General features: G+C 51.1%; 1 protein-coding gene across 7 annotated transcripts in view; it reads left to right on the top strand.

Moving 5' to 3' along the window:
- The window catches only part of Hlcs (holocarboxylase synthetase), a 196,329-nt gene that overhangs the window by 26,613 nt on the left and 154,654 nt on the right, over window positions 1-15,062 (top strand). For 3 of the 7 annotated variants that reach the window (XM_075960690.1, XM_075960721.1, XM_075960713.1), the window contains 3 exons: window positions 795-929; window positions 13,000-13,162; window positions 13,703-14,637. In XM_075960690.1, coding sequence (XP_075816805.1) covers window positions 795-929; window positions 13,000-13,162; window positions 13,703-14,637 — 1,233 coding nt within the window. The remainder of the gene's footprint in view (window positions 1-794; window positions 930-12,999; window positions 13,163-13,702; window positions 14,638-15,062) is intronic. The other 4 variants (XM_075960697.1, XM_075960736.1, XM_075960705.1 and 1 more) reach the window with 2 other exon arrangements.

The following is a 15,062-nucleotide window of genomic DNA, read 5'->3' as shown; positions in this document are numbered from 1 at the left end:
ACCGCAGACTAAAACTTTAAGATCATATTACAGTTCTCCTCCAGAAATCTGAAACTAACGGCTTTCAAGGTTGTTAGCTCACCTAAACAAGCTACCTGCACCTGAGGATGGCCAGGCCCCGTGTAAAGTGACATGATCTTTGCGTTCCGCGTGGGTCCCCCTGTGTCTGTGTTCTCCAGGTTTCCCATACCTGTTACAGGTCAGAAGCTGTGGAAACGGTTGTTACACAATGTAGTTTATGGATTAACGTAAGGACAAAGTGAGTTTGTTTGTATAGAGACTTTTTTTTTTGTTTGAAGATATGAAAAGGGCCGCTACATCAGATCACTACCCAGTCTTGTGTCTAATCCACTCTTACAAACCCCAAAGTTCCCCACTGGGGTGCACGGTCTCTCTGAAGCTCTTCTGACCGAGTCTCTGCGTATGGAAAAGGCCCTTTCCAAAGTAGCTTAGTCTCTGGGTTTGACAATTATGTGACTTCCAGACATTGCCATCCAAGCCTCACCCTTAAATGAACCTCCCAGTGTGACCTGGGAAGCCCAGACATCTTAAGCTGAAAGAAACATTGTCAGAATTGCTTGCATAGACACAAATACCCAGAGACTTTGAAACTCTTACTAGCCAGGCCAGGGCCCATACAGCTGTTTAAACTGCCACAGATCGACACAAAGGGAAGGCTGCAGGGGTCTGCAGTGTATCAGACACTCCTGTTGATCCTACCTGAAGAGGCCAGGGGTGGAGATCATGGCCTGAAATGACACCGAATCCTCTTTTTCTTTCTTTTTCTTTTGTAGTCTATTGATGACTTGAACAAGTGGGCCCTGTTTCTTGTCTCTCCCTTCGTACTTGAGGCAGAACAAATAGCATTTGTGACCGAGAGCATTTGGGCACAAGGCGACAGTTTCCAGAAGGCAGCATCTTCAGAAACAGTGAGTGGTGGTTTACTTGTGCACCGTAGGGTGTGTCTTAGGCCACACCTGGGTGGTGCTGTTTGTTTTTTTCATTTTTTTTAAATGAATGTTCTTTTCTGGGCTTTATAGGTGACTCTTTTTCTTTTGGGATTTATTGGGTTATGTAAAATATACTAGTAAAATTCCTGTCATCTCTTTCTTTTCTTATGCATGTACATATATTCGTGTGTGTGTGTGTGTGTGTGTGTGTGTGTATGGGTGCATGTGAAGGCCAGGGGACAACCTTAGGTATCTTCAGTTTCTATCCACCTTGTGTTTGAGACGGTCTGGAACTGGGACCTGAGGTCTCCACCTTCCCAAAGTGTTTCAAGGAACATCATCACTCCTGGCATGGGTTTTGACTTAGGGGTTATACTCAGGTTCTCTGCCAACATGGCAAGCACTTAACCAATGGAGCCAGTTTCCTCGTCTCTCTCTTTTACTTTGTATAGGGTTTTTGTTTCCTTTTACAGCGATTGATTGGTTGATTGATTGTGTGTATAGATGTGTGCATGCGGAAGTTAGCATATGAGGTTGAGGTTTTGTTGCCAGGATTCAGTTCTCTTCTTCCACCATGCTAGCTCCCGGGGAGCCAACTCAGATTGTTGGTGGAGCAGGTGCCTTCACCCACTGCCGTAATGTATGCGGGTGATAGTGTCCTGTGTTCTACTCCAGCTGGTCTGGTCCATCCTTGTAATCTCTTCCTTATCTCGTCCTTTTCCTGGCGCCCAAATAAATGGCTCACTTACATGACTGCCTCCTTCCTGGATATCTCGCCTGGAGTGTGGGGAAAATACTTCAGACTCACTCACAGGTCCAGACTTGTGGTTGATAATCTGCTTAAAAAGAAGAGGGGGTGGGGGTGCCCCACCTCCTTCTCACTTCTTGAAGTTACCGGTTTGATCGACACAACTCCGCAGTGTCTTCATTTTCATGGCTCCTGACTTCATCTCCTTCTTGAGTCTTCTGTCTAAACTGGGAAACCATCTTATCTTGTGTCCCTTCTCTGGTTTTCCCCTTGATGGCCAGAGTTCTGGTTCTGGAGCACACCCTGCTGGGACACTTGCTGAAGTTCTGGTGGCAGCCTGACCATGAGGTGTGCAGCCCTTGCCCTTAAAGTGGTGGCCATTTTCCTCTCCCAGCCTGGGGATCTCCTTCTCTGACTGCGGCAAGCCAGGGTTGGATTCCTGCTCTCACCTGCCCACAGTGTGCCTCTTGCCTGCCCTTTAGGGATTCTGCCACTCACACCTAAGTTTGTAGGATCCTTATTCTGTGGTCGTCATCCAGGAGCCACTCTGCTGGGAGGAGAGAAAAGAAAGGAGAGCGGTGAGAGCAGGGAACGCTTGTGCAGCATGCAAGGCCTGGAACCAGAACTGGGATGGGGAAGACAGGAAAGGAGAGAGAGAGAGAGAGAGAGAGAGAGAGAGAGAGAGAGAGAGAGAGAGAGAGAGAGAGAGATGGCTGGTGTGAGTGGGGGTTGCCAGGCAGGCCCGAGACCTGGCTGCTATGCTGAGACCCCTGCATTCTCTCCAGAATGTTTATGAAACTTGGTTTAACTTTTCTACACTTAGTGGCAAAGGCTTTATCAAGTCCCGTGAGATATTTTACAGATATCACATGCTTAGGGTCTCCTGCCTCCATCACTCTTTTGAAAGAAGTGGGAACCGAGGTGCCTAAGCCACATGTGGCTAAGTGACAAGGTTCTAACTGATGTTCAATACTCAGATCCCTTCTGTTTGCCGGAGGACAAGTGAATCGTTTTTACTTGTGGGTTTTGAGTTTTCGACTGAGTCTAGTCAGTAGTTCTTGTGGCTGGCTGGCTGTGTTTGGTATCAGGAGACTAACTATTGAGACAATATCTCTTCGATGAACATAAGAGGTAGGGTTCCTCTGTGTAATAGCCCAGGCTGTCCTGGAACTCACAGAGATCCTCCTGCCTTTGCTTCCCAAGTGCTGGGATTAAAGGCCTGGGCCACCACTGCAGCTGCTATAGTTTTTAATTTCCTAACTCGTTACTTAATTGTGTATCACTATGGAGGTGGCGACACACTTCCTCTTTAGCAACAAGGTTACTGTACTGTGGGGGTATCAGCTAAGCTTCTGTTGCAGAGAGACCCATAGTGACTTAGTGGCTCAGGCAGGCTAAAAGTGGCTGCCTTCTCAGTGAGGTGTTATAGCACCTAGGGGCCCAGTTTTCTTTTGCTTTCGTTTTTCTGCCATCCTTGGTGGTTGTTAGATGCAGCCTCTGGCTCCTGCTGTGCCCTGCCTCTCTACCAACTTCTCCCCCACTGTAGCCCTCAACATAGGGGAAGAGGGAACAGTGGAAGATGGCTAGCTTCCTGTCTGACACTGTGATCCAGGAACTGCCTGTGCTGTTGCTGCTCCCATCCAGGTGCCCAGAGTTTAGACACAGTCCGCTTGGTCCCTTAGCTATAGAGGAGGACAAGAACCCTGGTCCCTCGCTAGACTCCATGGGTTCAGCTGACTCGGAGTTCTGTTACCACAAGGGAAAAAGGAACACTAGCTGTGGGAATGCTTTCGCCTGCCTGTCACAGCCATCCCCTCAGTTAGCTTTCTAAGGTACTGTCTACGTAGACCAGACTGGCTTCAGACTCACAGAGATCCCCCTGCCTCTGCTGTCTCGGTGGTCCCAGAACAGAGGCTGGCAGATCAAGTGAAGATGTCCAGATGGGTTAAGTCAATTCAGATGTGTGTGAGAAGCAAGAGGAGATCTGGGGCCAAGCAACGCTCTGGATCAGATGCCCACGGGATGGAACTACAGCTTGGAACATGGGCTTACAGTTCTCAAACATCTTGTCCTTCCCTTTGCTCTTTGCTTCGCCAGCCTTTTCTGCACTCCCATGAGTACAGGGACCCTAGTGGAGGTCCCTGCGGCTCAGCGGATGAAAGATGCCTGAAGCGAGTGTGGTCCTGCTCTGTTGTGATGACGTGGCATGCGTGCCTGCAATAGTTGTGGCTTAGCAGCCGTCTGCTTAGAATCTACACTGTTATTTGTCCGTGTTTTTGTGTAGAATACACTTGAGCCTTTAGCGAACAGTCACTCTGAGGATGACATAACTCTAGATCTAGACCTGGCACAATTTGTGTCTGTTGCTTTTCTTGGTGCTGTGGGCAGATGACTGGCAAGAAAAACTTAGGGAAAGGAGGGCTTGTTTGACTCGCAGTGCGGGGACACTGTCTGTCATGGCAGGGGAGGATGGTGCTGGAGGGGCTGAGACTGTGGCCTTAGCAGAGCGAGCGGCTTGCTCATGCTGTGGAGAACCAGGAAGCAGCGAGAATGGAGAGTGCTGCTGCTTCTTGTTCAGTCAGGGTCCCTAGCCCCTGGGATGGAGCCCCTTGTGGTTAGGGTGGGATTCCCCAGTTGATAAGCCCTGGGGTGTGTTTCAGAGGTGATTTTAAATCCAGTCAGCTTGCGCATGAAGAGTGACCATCACATCCAGCCATCCTATGGCTGTTTGTCTCTGGGTATCCTTCTTTTCTACCCTTATATCCCTGTTAGCATACACAGGTCCCACATGTCTGTCCTTAGTTTGTCTTACAGGTTTGTGACTATATCACAAAATAGATGTGTAGTGGGCTGGAGAGATGGCTCAGTGGTTCAAGAACGTTGGCTCCTCCTCCAGAGGACCCAGGTTTGATTCCCAGCATCTATACCCTTCTGTAACTATCAGTCTCAGGAGATTGGATAACTTTTTCCGGCCTCTGAGGGCACCAGGGCATGTATGTGGTACACAGACATTTGTGCACCCATACACATTAAAAAACTTTTAAAAAAGATAAAATATATGGGGTTTAATCCATGAATATGTTTTACTATTTACTATGTGACAGAACTGAATATTTCTAAGATGTGTGTCAAATCCATAAAATGCTCTAATCCAGTGGTCCTCAACCTTCCTAATGCTGTGACCCTTTAATACAGTTCCTCGTGTTGTGGTGACCCCGGCCTTGAGATCATCTGGTTGATTCTTCATGCCTGTGATTTTGCTACTGTTAGGAATTGTTAATGTATCTGGCGTGCAATTCACAGGTTGAGAATCACTGCAGTCTCATGAGAAAAGGCCCCATAGACTTTAACTGGGAAATGGAACTCTGCCCTAGACTTTGGCAGGAACGTGTGTCAGCGGTGGTTTACCTGATTCTAGAGAGAGGCAGGGGTGCGGAAGGAGGGTCTGAGACAAGACACGGCCCCCAATGACCTACCCCTCGTGACCCACTATTTGATCCTTCCTGCTGAAATTTCCACAGCTTCTCAAAGCAGGGCCGGCGGCTGAGGACCGAGTGCTGAGTGCTCAGCGAGCGAGCAAGCCTGGGAGGACCTTCCCTGTCTGCGCCTGTATCTAACATGGTTCCCACGCCTGAAAGGCAGCGGAGATTGTCAGTAACCCACGCCCCAGATTCCGACTCCCTGCCGTGCTCAGTGTCCATCCTCTTCCACCTCCCCCCAGTCTGTTACTGCAGCCTTTCCTTTTCCTTTCTTTCTGTTCGTGTTATTGAGGTGCGACCTCGCTCTGTAGCCGAGGCTGGCCTCCTGCCTCAGCCTCCTCAGTGCCGGAGTTACAGGTGTGGACCGTCATGCCCTGCTCGCTACACAGCCCAGGCTGACCACGGAGTAGCATTTCTCCTCTGTCTCCTCAGCGTTGTTGGGGGTCCCATGCATCCCCACCATGCCTGCTAGCTAGAACTTCTAGGAGCCCGGCAGGCATTCCGGATGATTAGGAAGCAGACTGTTAATGCATCCTAGAAATTTGCATACTGTCCAGTGGGGCAGCCAGACAGCTTGTAGGGTTTCTGTCAAATGAGAGGTATCGCTGCTCTTTCGGCTCGGCTTCTGCGGTACCGAGGAGGACCCTTGCATGTCGTCATGAGTCGTGACAGGGAGCCTGGAGCGGAGTGACTAGATAAGATCTGTCTGTGGTGTGCGGGAGGAAATTCTGTGCTCTGTGCTCACACTTCCTCCGCTTTGATCTTTGGGGTCAGCCTTTAGCTTGACTTCCCGTTTCTTCTCTACCCCTTTGTCTCCCATCTCCTCTGGAAGGTGATCTCCCTCCCCCCCCCCCCCCGCCCCGGGCAGTATCAGGTGCTGCCTGTCTTTGATCCCAGCCCCTGCACTGCACCAAGGAGTTCCCATGATCCCTGGCTCACAGAGAAAGGAAGTAGTGCATTTAGGTGAGGAAACAGTTGGGAGACTCAGGAGACCTGATGAGGGACATGCATGCCTCTGGCCTTTTCCTGTTCTTGCCCCTCCTTCCTTCCTTGCATCTCTTTCCTTCTGAGCTGTGAGGATTTAATCGTCGGATCCTTTTACCTGAAGCCAGCAAGTGCAGGGGCAGTTTGAGCAGCTCTGTTGGCCGAGCCCTGCCTGGCTGCCCTCCGCTGGCAGCTGCAGACACCTGTGATGCTCGCTGGCGAGCCAGGGCTCCTTTGCTCCATTCCTCTGCTGGCTCTGCCCTTGCCTGGGTGTTAGCATCTCCTCCGGTTCTCCACAGACAGCCCTGCCTCCTTCCCACACCAGGCACCTCCTCTGATTCTCCACAGAAAGCCCTGCCTCCTTCCCACACCAGGACAGCGTTTGTTGCGGGCTTCAGCTGCTGTACTGGCATCCTAGAGATCAATGTTTTATGTGTTTTGTTTATTTTCTTCTTTCTCTCATGTATGTGTGTGGTGTGTGTGTGTATGTGTGGGTGCATGCACATATGCGTGTGTGTATGCGTGTGCATGTGTGTGTACGTGTATGCATGCATGCATGTGTGGCATGTGTGCATGTGTGTGTGTAGATGCACTTGCAGTTTAAAAATGGTTGTTTTGAAGATAGGGTCTCACTCTGTAGTTCTAATAGGGCCTAATCCTGCCTCAGCTTCTTAAGTATTGGGATTGCAAACATGAGCCGTCTTGTTTAACTAAGCTGTTAGTTTTGAAATATGGATTCTGCTGTACACGGCATAGCTTATTCTGGAATAAGCCTTGTGTGTGGGCTGTGTGATTGTGTGTTTTTGTGTATGTGTGTGTGTACATGAAGGTTGGCCTGCATTCTCTCTCTTTGTGAGGGGATGTGGTGGGTTGTGCCTGGACTCTGAGTCGGGAATGAAGCCCATGTATGAGTTGTGTCTGGGAAAGCAGAGAATTAGGTGATGAGATGGAGGGAGGCTCTGAGTTTATGTAAAACAAGATTCTTGGCTTTCTCTTTTTGTACATACTGTGCAGTTCCTGCCAGAGTCCTGTGTCTATGCCTGTGCCTCCCAGGTCTTTCTCTTTCTGTACTGTGCAGTTCCTGCCAGAGTCCTGTGTCTATGCCTGTGCCTCCCAGGTCTTTCTCTTTCTGTACTGTGCAGTTCCTGCCAGAGTCCTGTGTCTATGCCTGTGCCTCCCAGGTCTTTCTCTTTCTGTACATACTGTGCAGTTCCTGCCAGAGTCCTGTGTCTATGCCTGTGCCTCCCAGGTCTTTCAATGGCACCTATTAACTTCTCCTCCCCCCCTCTTGTTATTCTAAGGAGAAACTCAGTTCAATTTAAATTCTAAGACTACTGAGAAATAAAATTTCATGAGGTAATTTGAGCTGGAGGGCCGGAAACTGTTGTAACATCCGACTTCACTTTCTGCGCCTTCGTGTTTCGTGCCCTGAGAAACTGCTCTGGGGACGTCACTTCTGAGATAATCAGAGCACCTGCGTGCACCTGGCTCTTTAAGGCGTCCTGTTTAAACCTCCCTGGTAGCTTCCAGGTAGGCAGGTGGTCTTATCCCATCCCTCATCTAGACAGGAAGCCGGTTCAGAGGCGCTCCTCTCAGTTAGCGGAGCTCCAGCTTCAAGTCTAGGCTGCTGCGTTCTTACCGACCAGCTGTCCTAGCGAGTACACAGCTGGCCACCGGTGTCACCATCTTCCTGAAGAGATTGGTGTCTGGACTGGGGAGACGGCGCTATAGTAGCGCTCTGGAGCTCTTCTGCACAGAACTGAGGTTGGGTTCCCAGCACCTGTAACAACTCTCAACAACAGGGCAGCTCTCAACCACCTGTAACTCAGCGCCTGGACATCTGACACCCTCTTCTGGTGTCTCAAGGCAGCAGTGTGCAGGCATACGTATACACACAGATACATACATAAAACAAATCTTCTTAAAAAGTTGCTGTTTAATTTACACGTCGTAAGACTTACCCTTCTAATGTGTACAACTCAGTTAAGTGGTTTCCGATATATTTACAGCATTTTACAGTTATCACCGCTGTCTGGCCTCGAAGGCCTCACCCCAGAAAGAAGCTGCCCTCTCCATTTACTCCTATCACTAAGCTACGTTCTGACTGCGGATTTGCTGATTTTTCTACATTGCTAGCATCATACATGACCTTTAGTTATTGGCCTCTGTCATGGCTAGTTTTAATATCTGCTAAATGCTGGCTAGACTCTTCCGAAAGGAGGAGCCTCAACTGAGAAAATTCGTCCATGAGATCAGTCTGCAGGCAAGCCTGTAGGGCATTTTCTTAATAGTGATTGGTGGGGAGGTCCCTGCCCATGGTGGGTGGGGCCACCCTGGGCTGATAGTCCTGGGCTCTGTCAGGTTGAGCAAGCCAGTAAGCATCACTCCTCCACGGCCTCAGCATCAGCCCTGGCTCCAGGTTCCTGTCCTGCTGCAGTTTCTGCCCCCACTGCCTTTGATGATGAGCTGTGATATGGAGGAGCGCGCCACACAAACCCTTCCCCCTCCACTTGGTTTTGGTCATAGCGGTAGAAACCCTGACCGAGACAGCATCTGTTAAACGATTCATGATTCATCCGTGTTGTAAGTGTTAGTACTGCTCCTTCTTAACAGATGCTTACTCGTCCGTGTGTGGATATACATTTTATGTTAGTACCGCTCCTTCCTAACAGATGCTCACTCATCCGTGTGTGGACTACATTTCATGCAGTCGTCTCCTACAAGATATTTGGATTATTTTAGTTTAGGGGTTGTGTACAGAACTGTGGGCATTTATGCACAGGGTGTGTATGTACACTGTTGAGAAAAAATAATAAGAAAGGCGGCTCCAATTAGGTCAAATCAAACCAAATCAAAATGCCCATCGTTTTATTAAGTACGGTGCTCTCGGGTGGCCGAGTGCATGGCGGGGAGACAGGACAGCAGGGAGCCCATGCAGACCTGAAAACCACGTGTTTCTCCTCTGGGAGCCTACTTAAATACCCTGTGGGAGAGGTCCTGACCCCGGGGAGGGGGGTCAGGACCTGGCATGCTGGGATTTGGAGTCCAGAGCAAAGCAACTCCCAAGCCAGGGAGGCTGAGATGGATGCCAGGGACTGGGGGCTACGCTCCCAAACTTAACATACACGGGCCCTGTTTTTAATTCTCCTAAATACACACTCAAGCAGAATTGCTTGGTCATGTGGTAACTCAGTATTTAGCTTCTTGAAGAGCCCTCAAATTCTTTCCTGAAGATGCTGAACCATGTTTTATCTCTATCAGCAATGTGTTCAAATTCCCGTTTCTTTTTAAAAATTTTATTACATTTATTCTGTGTGCATGTGTGCGTGTGTGTATCCTGTGTGTGTGTGGACAGGTATGCTGTGGAGGTCAGAGGTCAGAGGTCAGAGCATGACTTGCAGGGGTTGGTTGTCTCTGTCCACAGGTGGGTTCTGGGGGTTGTACTCAGGTCACCAGGCTTGGCAAGTAGTGCCCTCACCTGCTGAGCCCTTTTGCTGCCTCTGGATTGACAGCTTCCTCTCATCTTCAACGCTGGTCCTCGCCTGTTCTTATGCTAGCCAGGCCGTGGGCATAGAGGTGATATTCCACTGTGGTTTGGTTTGCATTTTATGCATTTGCATATTATATGAGATATAATGGATTCAAATTCCACTTTGTTCACTTTGAAAGTGAGTCATTTCGTTTCTCACTGTCGGTCGTAGGGGTTGTGTGATTTGCAAATATTTCCTGTCTTCTGGTGTTGCCTTTTTGCCTTCTCGACAGTGTTCTTTGACGTACAAAAAGCACTGGTATCTTCTGATTTATCTTTTTTAAAAAATAATTAATTGTAATCTTATTTTATGTGCATTGGTGTGAGCGTGTCAGATCCCTGGGAACTGGAGTTACAGACAGTTGTGAGCTGCCATGTGGGTCTGGGAATTGAACCTGGGTCCTCCGGAACAGCAGCCAGTGCTCCTAACTGCTGGGCTGTCTCTCCTGCCCCTGATCTTTTTCTCTCATGTCGCCTGTACTTTAATGTCAAGTCTGAGAAACTGTCCTTTGATCCTGGGTTCTGACAGTTTGCCTCTGTTTTCTTCTGAGGATTCATACTTTTGCGTTTTAAGTTGAGGTCTTTGGCGCAGCTTGGGTAATGGTCTGAGGCAGGGATCCGTCTTCATTCTTTTGTGTTTGAATTTCTGGTTATTCTGGCAGTATATTCTTTTTGTGGTTTTCTAGGAGGAAATTTATTCTAAAAAGCTATCCCCTCAACTTAGAAGTTGGAACCCAGACTTCTGTGTCTCTGGCTGTGAACTGCAGAACAGTCTACCCTTGAGGACATTTTTGGGAGTAGAGGACTCACTGATGGTTGTTGATAGAAACAGCTCGCACTGGGGACTTTAGCATAAGCTTTACTCCTTTTTATAACTATTATTATTATAAAAGATTGGTTTTATTACTGATTTATATATGTGTTTTCAGACTAGAAGAGGGGTTGTATCCCCACGTGCTAGGAACTGAACTCAGGTCCTCAGAAAAGCGAGGAGTGCCCTTGGGGTGACTCTCTCCAGCCCCCCCGCGGCTCTGTGCACTCTTTAATTTCATTGCCACGCAGACCTGAGGTGATGGGTGTTGCTATCATTGTACCTGCTGGACAGAGAGGCATCAAGAGGTGCACGGGGCCAGGGAGCGGCGGTGAGTGGAGCTTGTGTCTGGCTCGAGCTTCCCAGACTTTGCAGCCAGGCTTCCTGCTCATGGGATCCTCCTCTCCCCTGGGAATCCTCAGAAACTGTGTCTTCGACTCCTTCCTGAAATTCTTTGATAACCAAACTGGAAGGCCATTTCCCAGCCTCATGTGTCTCTCTCCCTCTAGTGGTAGGATTGTGAACTGTCCGCGCTGTCTTTCCCAGCAGCTGCCTTGCCACTGTCTCTGAAGTGCATTTGATGGTTGGGGATCCTGAAATGCACTGGGTCTGATGATCTTTGCTGCTGCCCCTACTGCACTGGAAAATAACTGGTGGGCAGGTTTCCTGTACGTTACTGGGTGTTCTGGAGGCTCCTGTCCCTTGCCTGGTACAAAAGCGCTCTCAGGTTCTGCTCATGTCTGGAGAATGTCCCGTTCATCTCTAGTACCCTAAAGCAGTTGAGACTTTGGTCACCTTTATTTTATTTATAAGTTAAATTTATTTTATTTCATTGTTATTATTTTTTCACATCTAATTTTATGTGTGTGGATGTTTTGCTTGCATGTGTGTACCACGTGGGTATGGTGCCTATGGAGGCCAGAAGAAGGGAATAGGTTCCCTGGAACTGGAGTTACAGATGGTTGTGTCACCATGTGGGTGTGGGGGGATTGAACCCAGGTCCTTTGGAAAAGCAGCAGCTGTTCTTACCTGTGGAACCATCCACCCAGGTCTCCTTTTTGATTTTTTTTTTAATGTACACAGTGTTCTGCCTGCATGTTTGCCTGAAGGCCAGAAGAGGGCACTAGATCTCACTATAGATGGTTGTGAGCCACCATGTGGTTGCTGGAAATTGATGTCTGGAAGAGCAGCCAGTGCTCTTAACCTCTGAGCCATCTTTCTAACCCTTCCCTTTTGTTTTTTGAGGAAGGGTCTCAGTATGTGGCTTATGTTGTCTTTGAACGTGAGACCCTCAGACAGTAGCCTCCTAGGTGCTGGCGGTGTGAGAGATGTGCTGGCAGTGTGAGGGGTGTGCTGGCGGGGTGGACTGGCGGTGTGAGAGGTGTGCTGGCGGTGTGAGAGGTGTGCTGGCGGTGTGAGGGGCGTGCTGGCGGTGTGAGGGGCGTGCTGGCGGTGTGAGGGGTGTGCTGGCGGTGTGAGGGGCGTGCTGGTGGTGTGAGGGGTGTGCTGGCGGTGTGAGGGGTGTGCTGGCGGTGTGAGGGGCGTGCTGGCGGTGTGAGGGGCGTGCTGGTGGTGTGAGGGGCGTGCTGGTGGTGTGAGGGGTGTGCTGGTGGTGTGAGGGGCGTGCTGGTGGTGTGAGGGGCGTGCTGGCGGGGTGGACTGGCGGTGTGAGGGGTATGCTGGCGGGGTGGACTGGCGGTGTGAGGGGTGTGCTGGCGGTGTGAGAGGTGTGCTGGTGGTGTGAGGGGCGTGCTGGCGGTGTGAGGGGCGTGCTGGCGGTGTGAGGGGCGTGCTGGCGGTGTGAGGGGCGTGCTGGCGGTGTGAGGGGCGTGCTGGCGGTGTGAGGGGCGTGCTGGCGGTGTGAGGGGCGTGCTGGCGGTGTGAGGGGCGTGCTGGCGGTGTGAGGGGCGTGCTGGCGGTGTGAGGGGCGTGCTGGCGGTGTGAGGGGCGTGCTGGCGGTGTGAGGGGCGTGCTGGCGGTGTGAGGGGCGTGCTGGTGGTGTGAGGGGCGTGCTGGCAGGGTGGACTGGCGGTGTGAGGGGTGTGCTGGCGGTGTGAGGGGTGTGCTGGCGGTGTGAGGGGTGTGCTGGCGGTGTGAGGGGTATGCTGGCGGTGTGAGGGGTGTGCTGGCGGTGTAAGGGGTGTGCTGGCGGTGTGAGGGGCGTGCTGGCGGTGTGAGGGGTGTGCTGGCGGTGTGAGGGGTATGCTGGTGGTGTGAGGGGTGTGTTGGCTGTGTGAAGGGAGGGTTTCACCACATCTGGCAGAGTCCACTCGCACTCTGGTTAGGGCTTTGTAATCAATCACTCTTGTTAGGTCGGAGCTAGGGTGCCTGAGCCCAAATACCTTTGCTCTTGGTCCAAGGCGATATCTAGGAGCTTGGTGGATGCAGTCTGCCTGCCTGTAGCCTGGTACAAAGGAGCCTGAGGGTAAAGTGTCAAGTCTGGTCACTGTGGATGAAAGTTTCAGCTTCTCTTTCCCCCTCACCGGCTCTTTCCTCAGGTTGTAAAATGGTCGGACTGCTGCTTGCCATTAGCTTTCCGACCTGGGGATCCCTACCAGTTCATAGCTAAAGCAAGTGTGGACAACTTCAGCAAGCTCGGGGTGGCGTTTATGGAGGAGAGGCTCCAGATGGACCATGGACTGATAGCCCAGAAGATTGTTTGTAAGTAACTCGAGAAAAGGTTTCCATGGGTGTCACAGGGATTCCTTGGAGGGCTGTTGTGGTTTCCCCAGGCCGTGACCTAGGGCCGCATTTGCTTTCAGTTTTAGCCAACAGGTTCGCTCTCACTGTGGAAGTGTTCAACTAATACAGGTGGGGATTGGGTGGACCGGAGGCACGCGCTGGTCTGTAGGGTTCTGATTAGCAGATTGGGGTAGACCGGAGGCACATGCTAGTCTGTAGGGTTTCTGATCAGCAGATTGGGGTGGACCAGGGGCACACGCTGGTCTGTCGGGTTCTAATCAGCAGATTGGGGTGGATTGGAGACACGCACTGGTCTGTTGGGTTTTGATCAGCAGATTGGGGTGGACCGGAGGCACGCGCTGGTCTGTAGGGTTCTAATCAGCAGATTGGGGTGGACAGGAGGCACGCGCTGGTCTGTTGGGTTCTGATCAGCAGATTGGGGTGGACCGGAGGTACGCACTGGTCTGTAGGGTTCTGATCAGCAGTGCTGACTAACAGTCTCTCCCATTGATGCTCTAGCAGTTCACTTAAAGGATCCCACTCTGAAGGAAGTCAGCGAGGCCTCCGCTGAGCAGGTCCAAGCCCTGCCACTGGGCCCAGACCCTTCCCTTGAGGCTGAACCTGCGCAGGGCGTCATGGAGTGTGCTGGCCAAGGTGACCCAAAGGCTACTGGTGAAGGCTCCTCCCTACGGAGGAGAGGCTGTGCATCTGCAGGTGAGCTGCCTGCAGATGGTGACCCTGGGCAGAGCTCCGCTGAGCTCCATCAGCTTCACCTGTCCAGTTGCCACGAGTGTTTGGAACTTGAGAACAGCACCATTGAATCAGTGAGGTTTGCGTCTGCAGAGAACATTCCGGATCTTCCCTATGATCACAGCTGCAGCGCGGAGGATGCTGCAGATGAACTCTGCCCTGAACAGGAAGGGAGGAGAGTCAACCTTTCGGGAAAGGCACCCAATATCCTGCTGTATGTGGGCTCCAATTCCGAGGAAGCCCTGGGCCGGCTCCAGCAGGTGCGGGCTACCCTGACCGACTGTGTGGACACCGACAGCTACACGCTCTACCATCTGCTGGAAGATAGTGCTCTCAGGGACCCGTGGCCAGACAACTGCCTGCTATTGGTGGTTGCCACCAGGGAACCCATCTCCAAAGACATATACCAGAAGTTCATGGCCTATCTTTCTCAGGGAGGGAAGGTGCTGGGCCTGTCTTCCTCCTTCACGTTTGGTGGCTTTCAGGTGGCCAGCAAGGACCTGCTACAGAGCACAGTCCAGAACTTGGTTTTCTCAAAGGCTGATGGGAGTGAGGTACGGCTTAGCGTCCTGAGCAGCGGCTGTGTTTATGAGGAAGGCCTCAGTCTGGGCAAACTGCAGGGCCACCTAGAGAACCCAGACAAGGACAAGATGATTGTTCACGTGCCTTTTGGAAGCCGTGGAGGAGAGGCCGTTCTCTGCCAGGTATGGGGGTGGTGTCTACTGGTGCTTTAGGGTGTATTTGGACAGAATGTGCTCTTCAAGACGTCCAGGAGCAGCTGGGACAAGAGCTCAGTGGAAAGTGTGTGCCTTACAAGCTTGAGGACCTGAGTTTGATTCCCCAGAACCCACGTGAAGAGAGCCAGGCATGGTGGCATGTGCTTGTAGTCAAGCTGCTGGGGAGGCAGAGACGGGGGTCCCTGGGGCTTGTGGACAGCCAGCGTTCCTTCCTTGGTCAGTTCCAGGCCAGTGAGAGGCTCCGTCTCAAACCCAGGGTGGACAGCACTGAGAAATAGCAGCTGAGATGATCCTGTGGCATCCACATACAAGCTTATGTGTTCTTGTGCATGTGCGCATACACAAACACACATGTACACACGTACCACACACACACACACTCCCTACACCCC

This window comes from Microtus pennsylvanicus, chromosome 1, assembly GCF_037038515.1.
Source record: "Microtus pennsylvanicus isolate mMicPen1 chromosome 1, mMicPen1.hap1, whole genome shotgun sequence".
Lineage (NCBI taxonomy): Eukaryota > Metazoa > Chordata > Mammalia > Rodentia > Cricetidae > Microtus > Microtus pennsylvanicus.
Note: the sequence above shows the minus strand (reverse complement) of the source record. Positions and strands in the feature narration are given on the sequence as shown.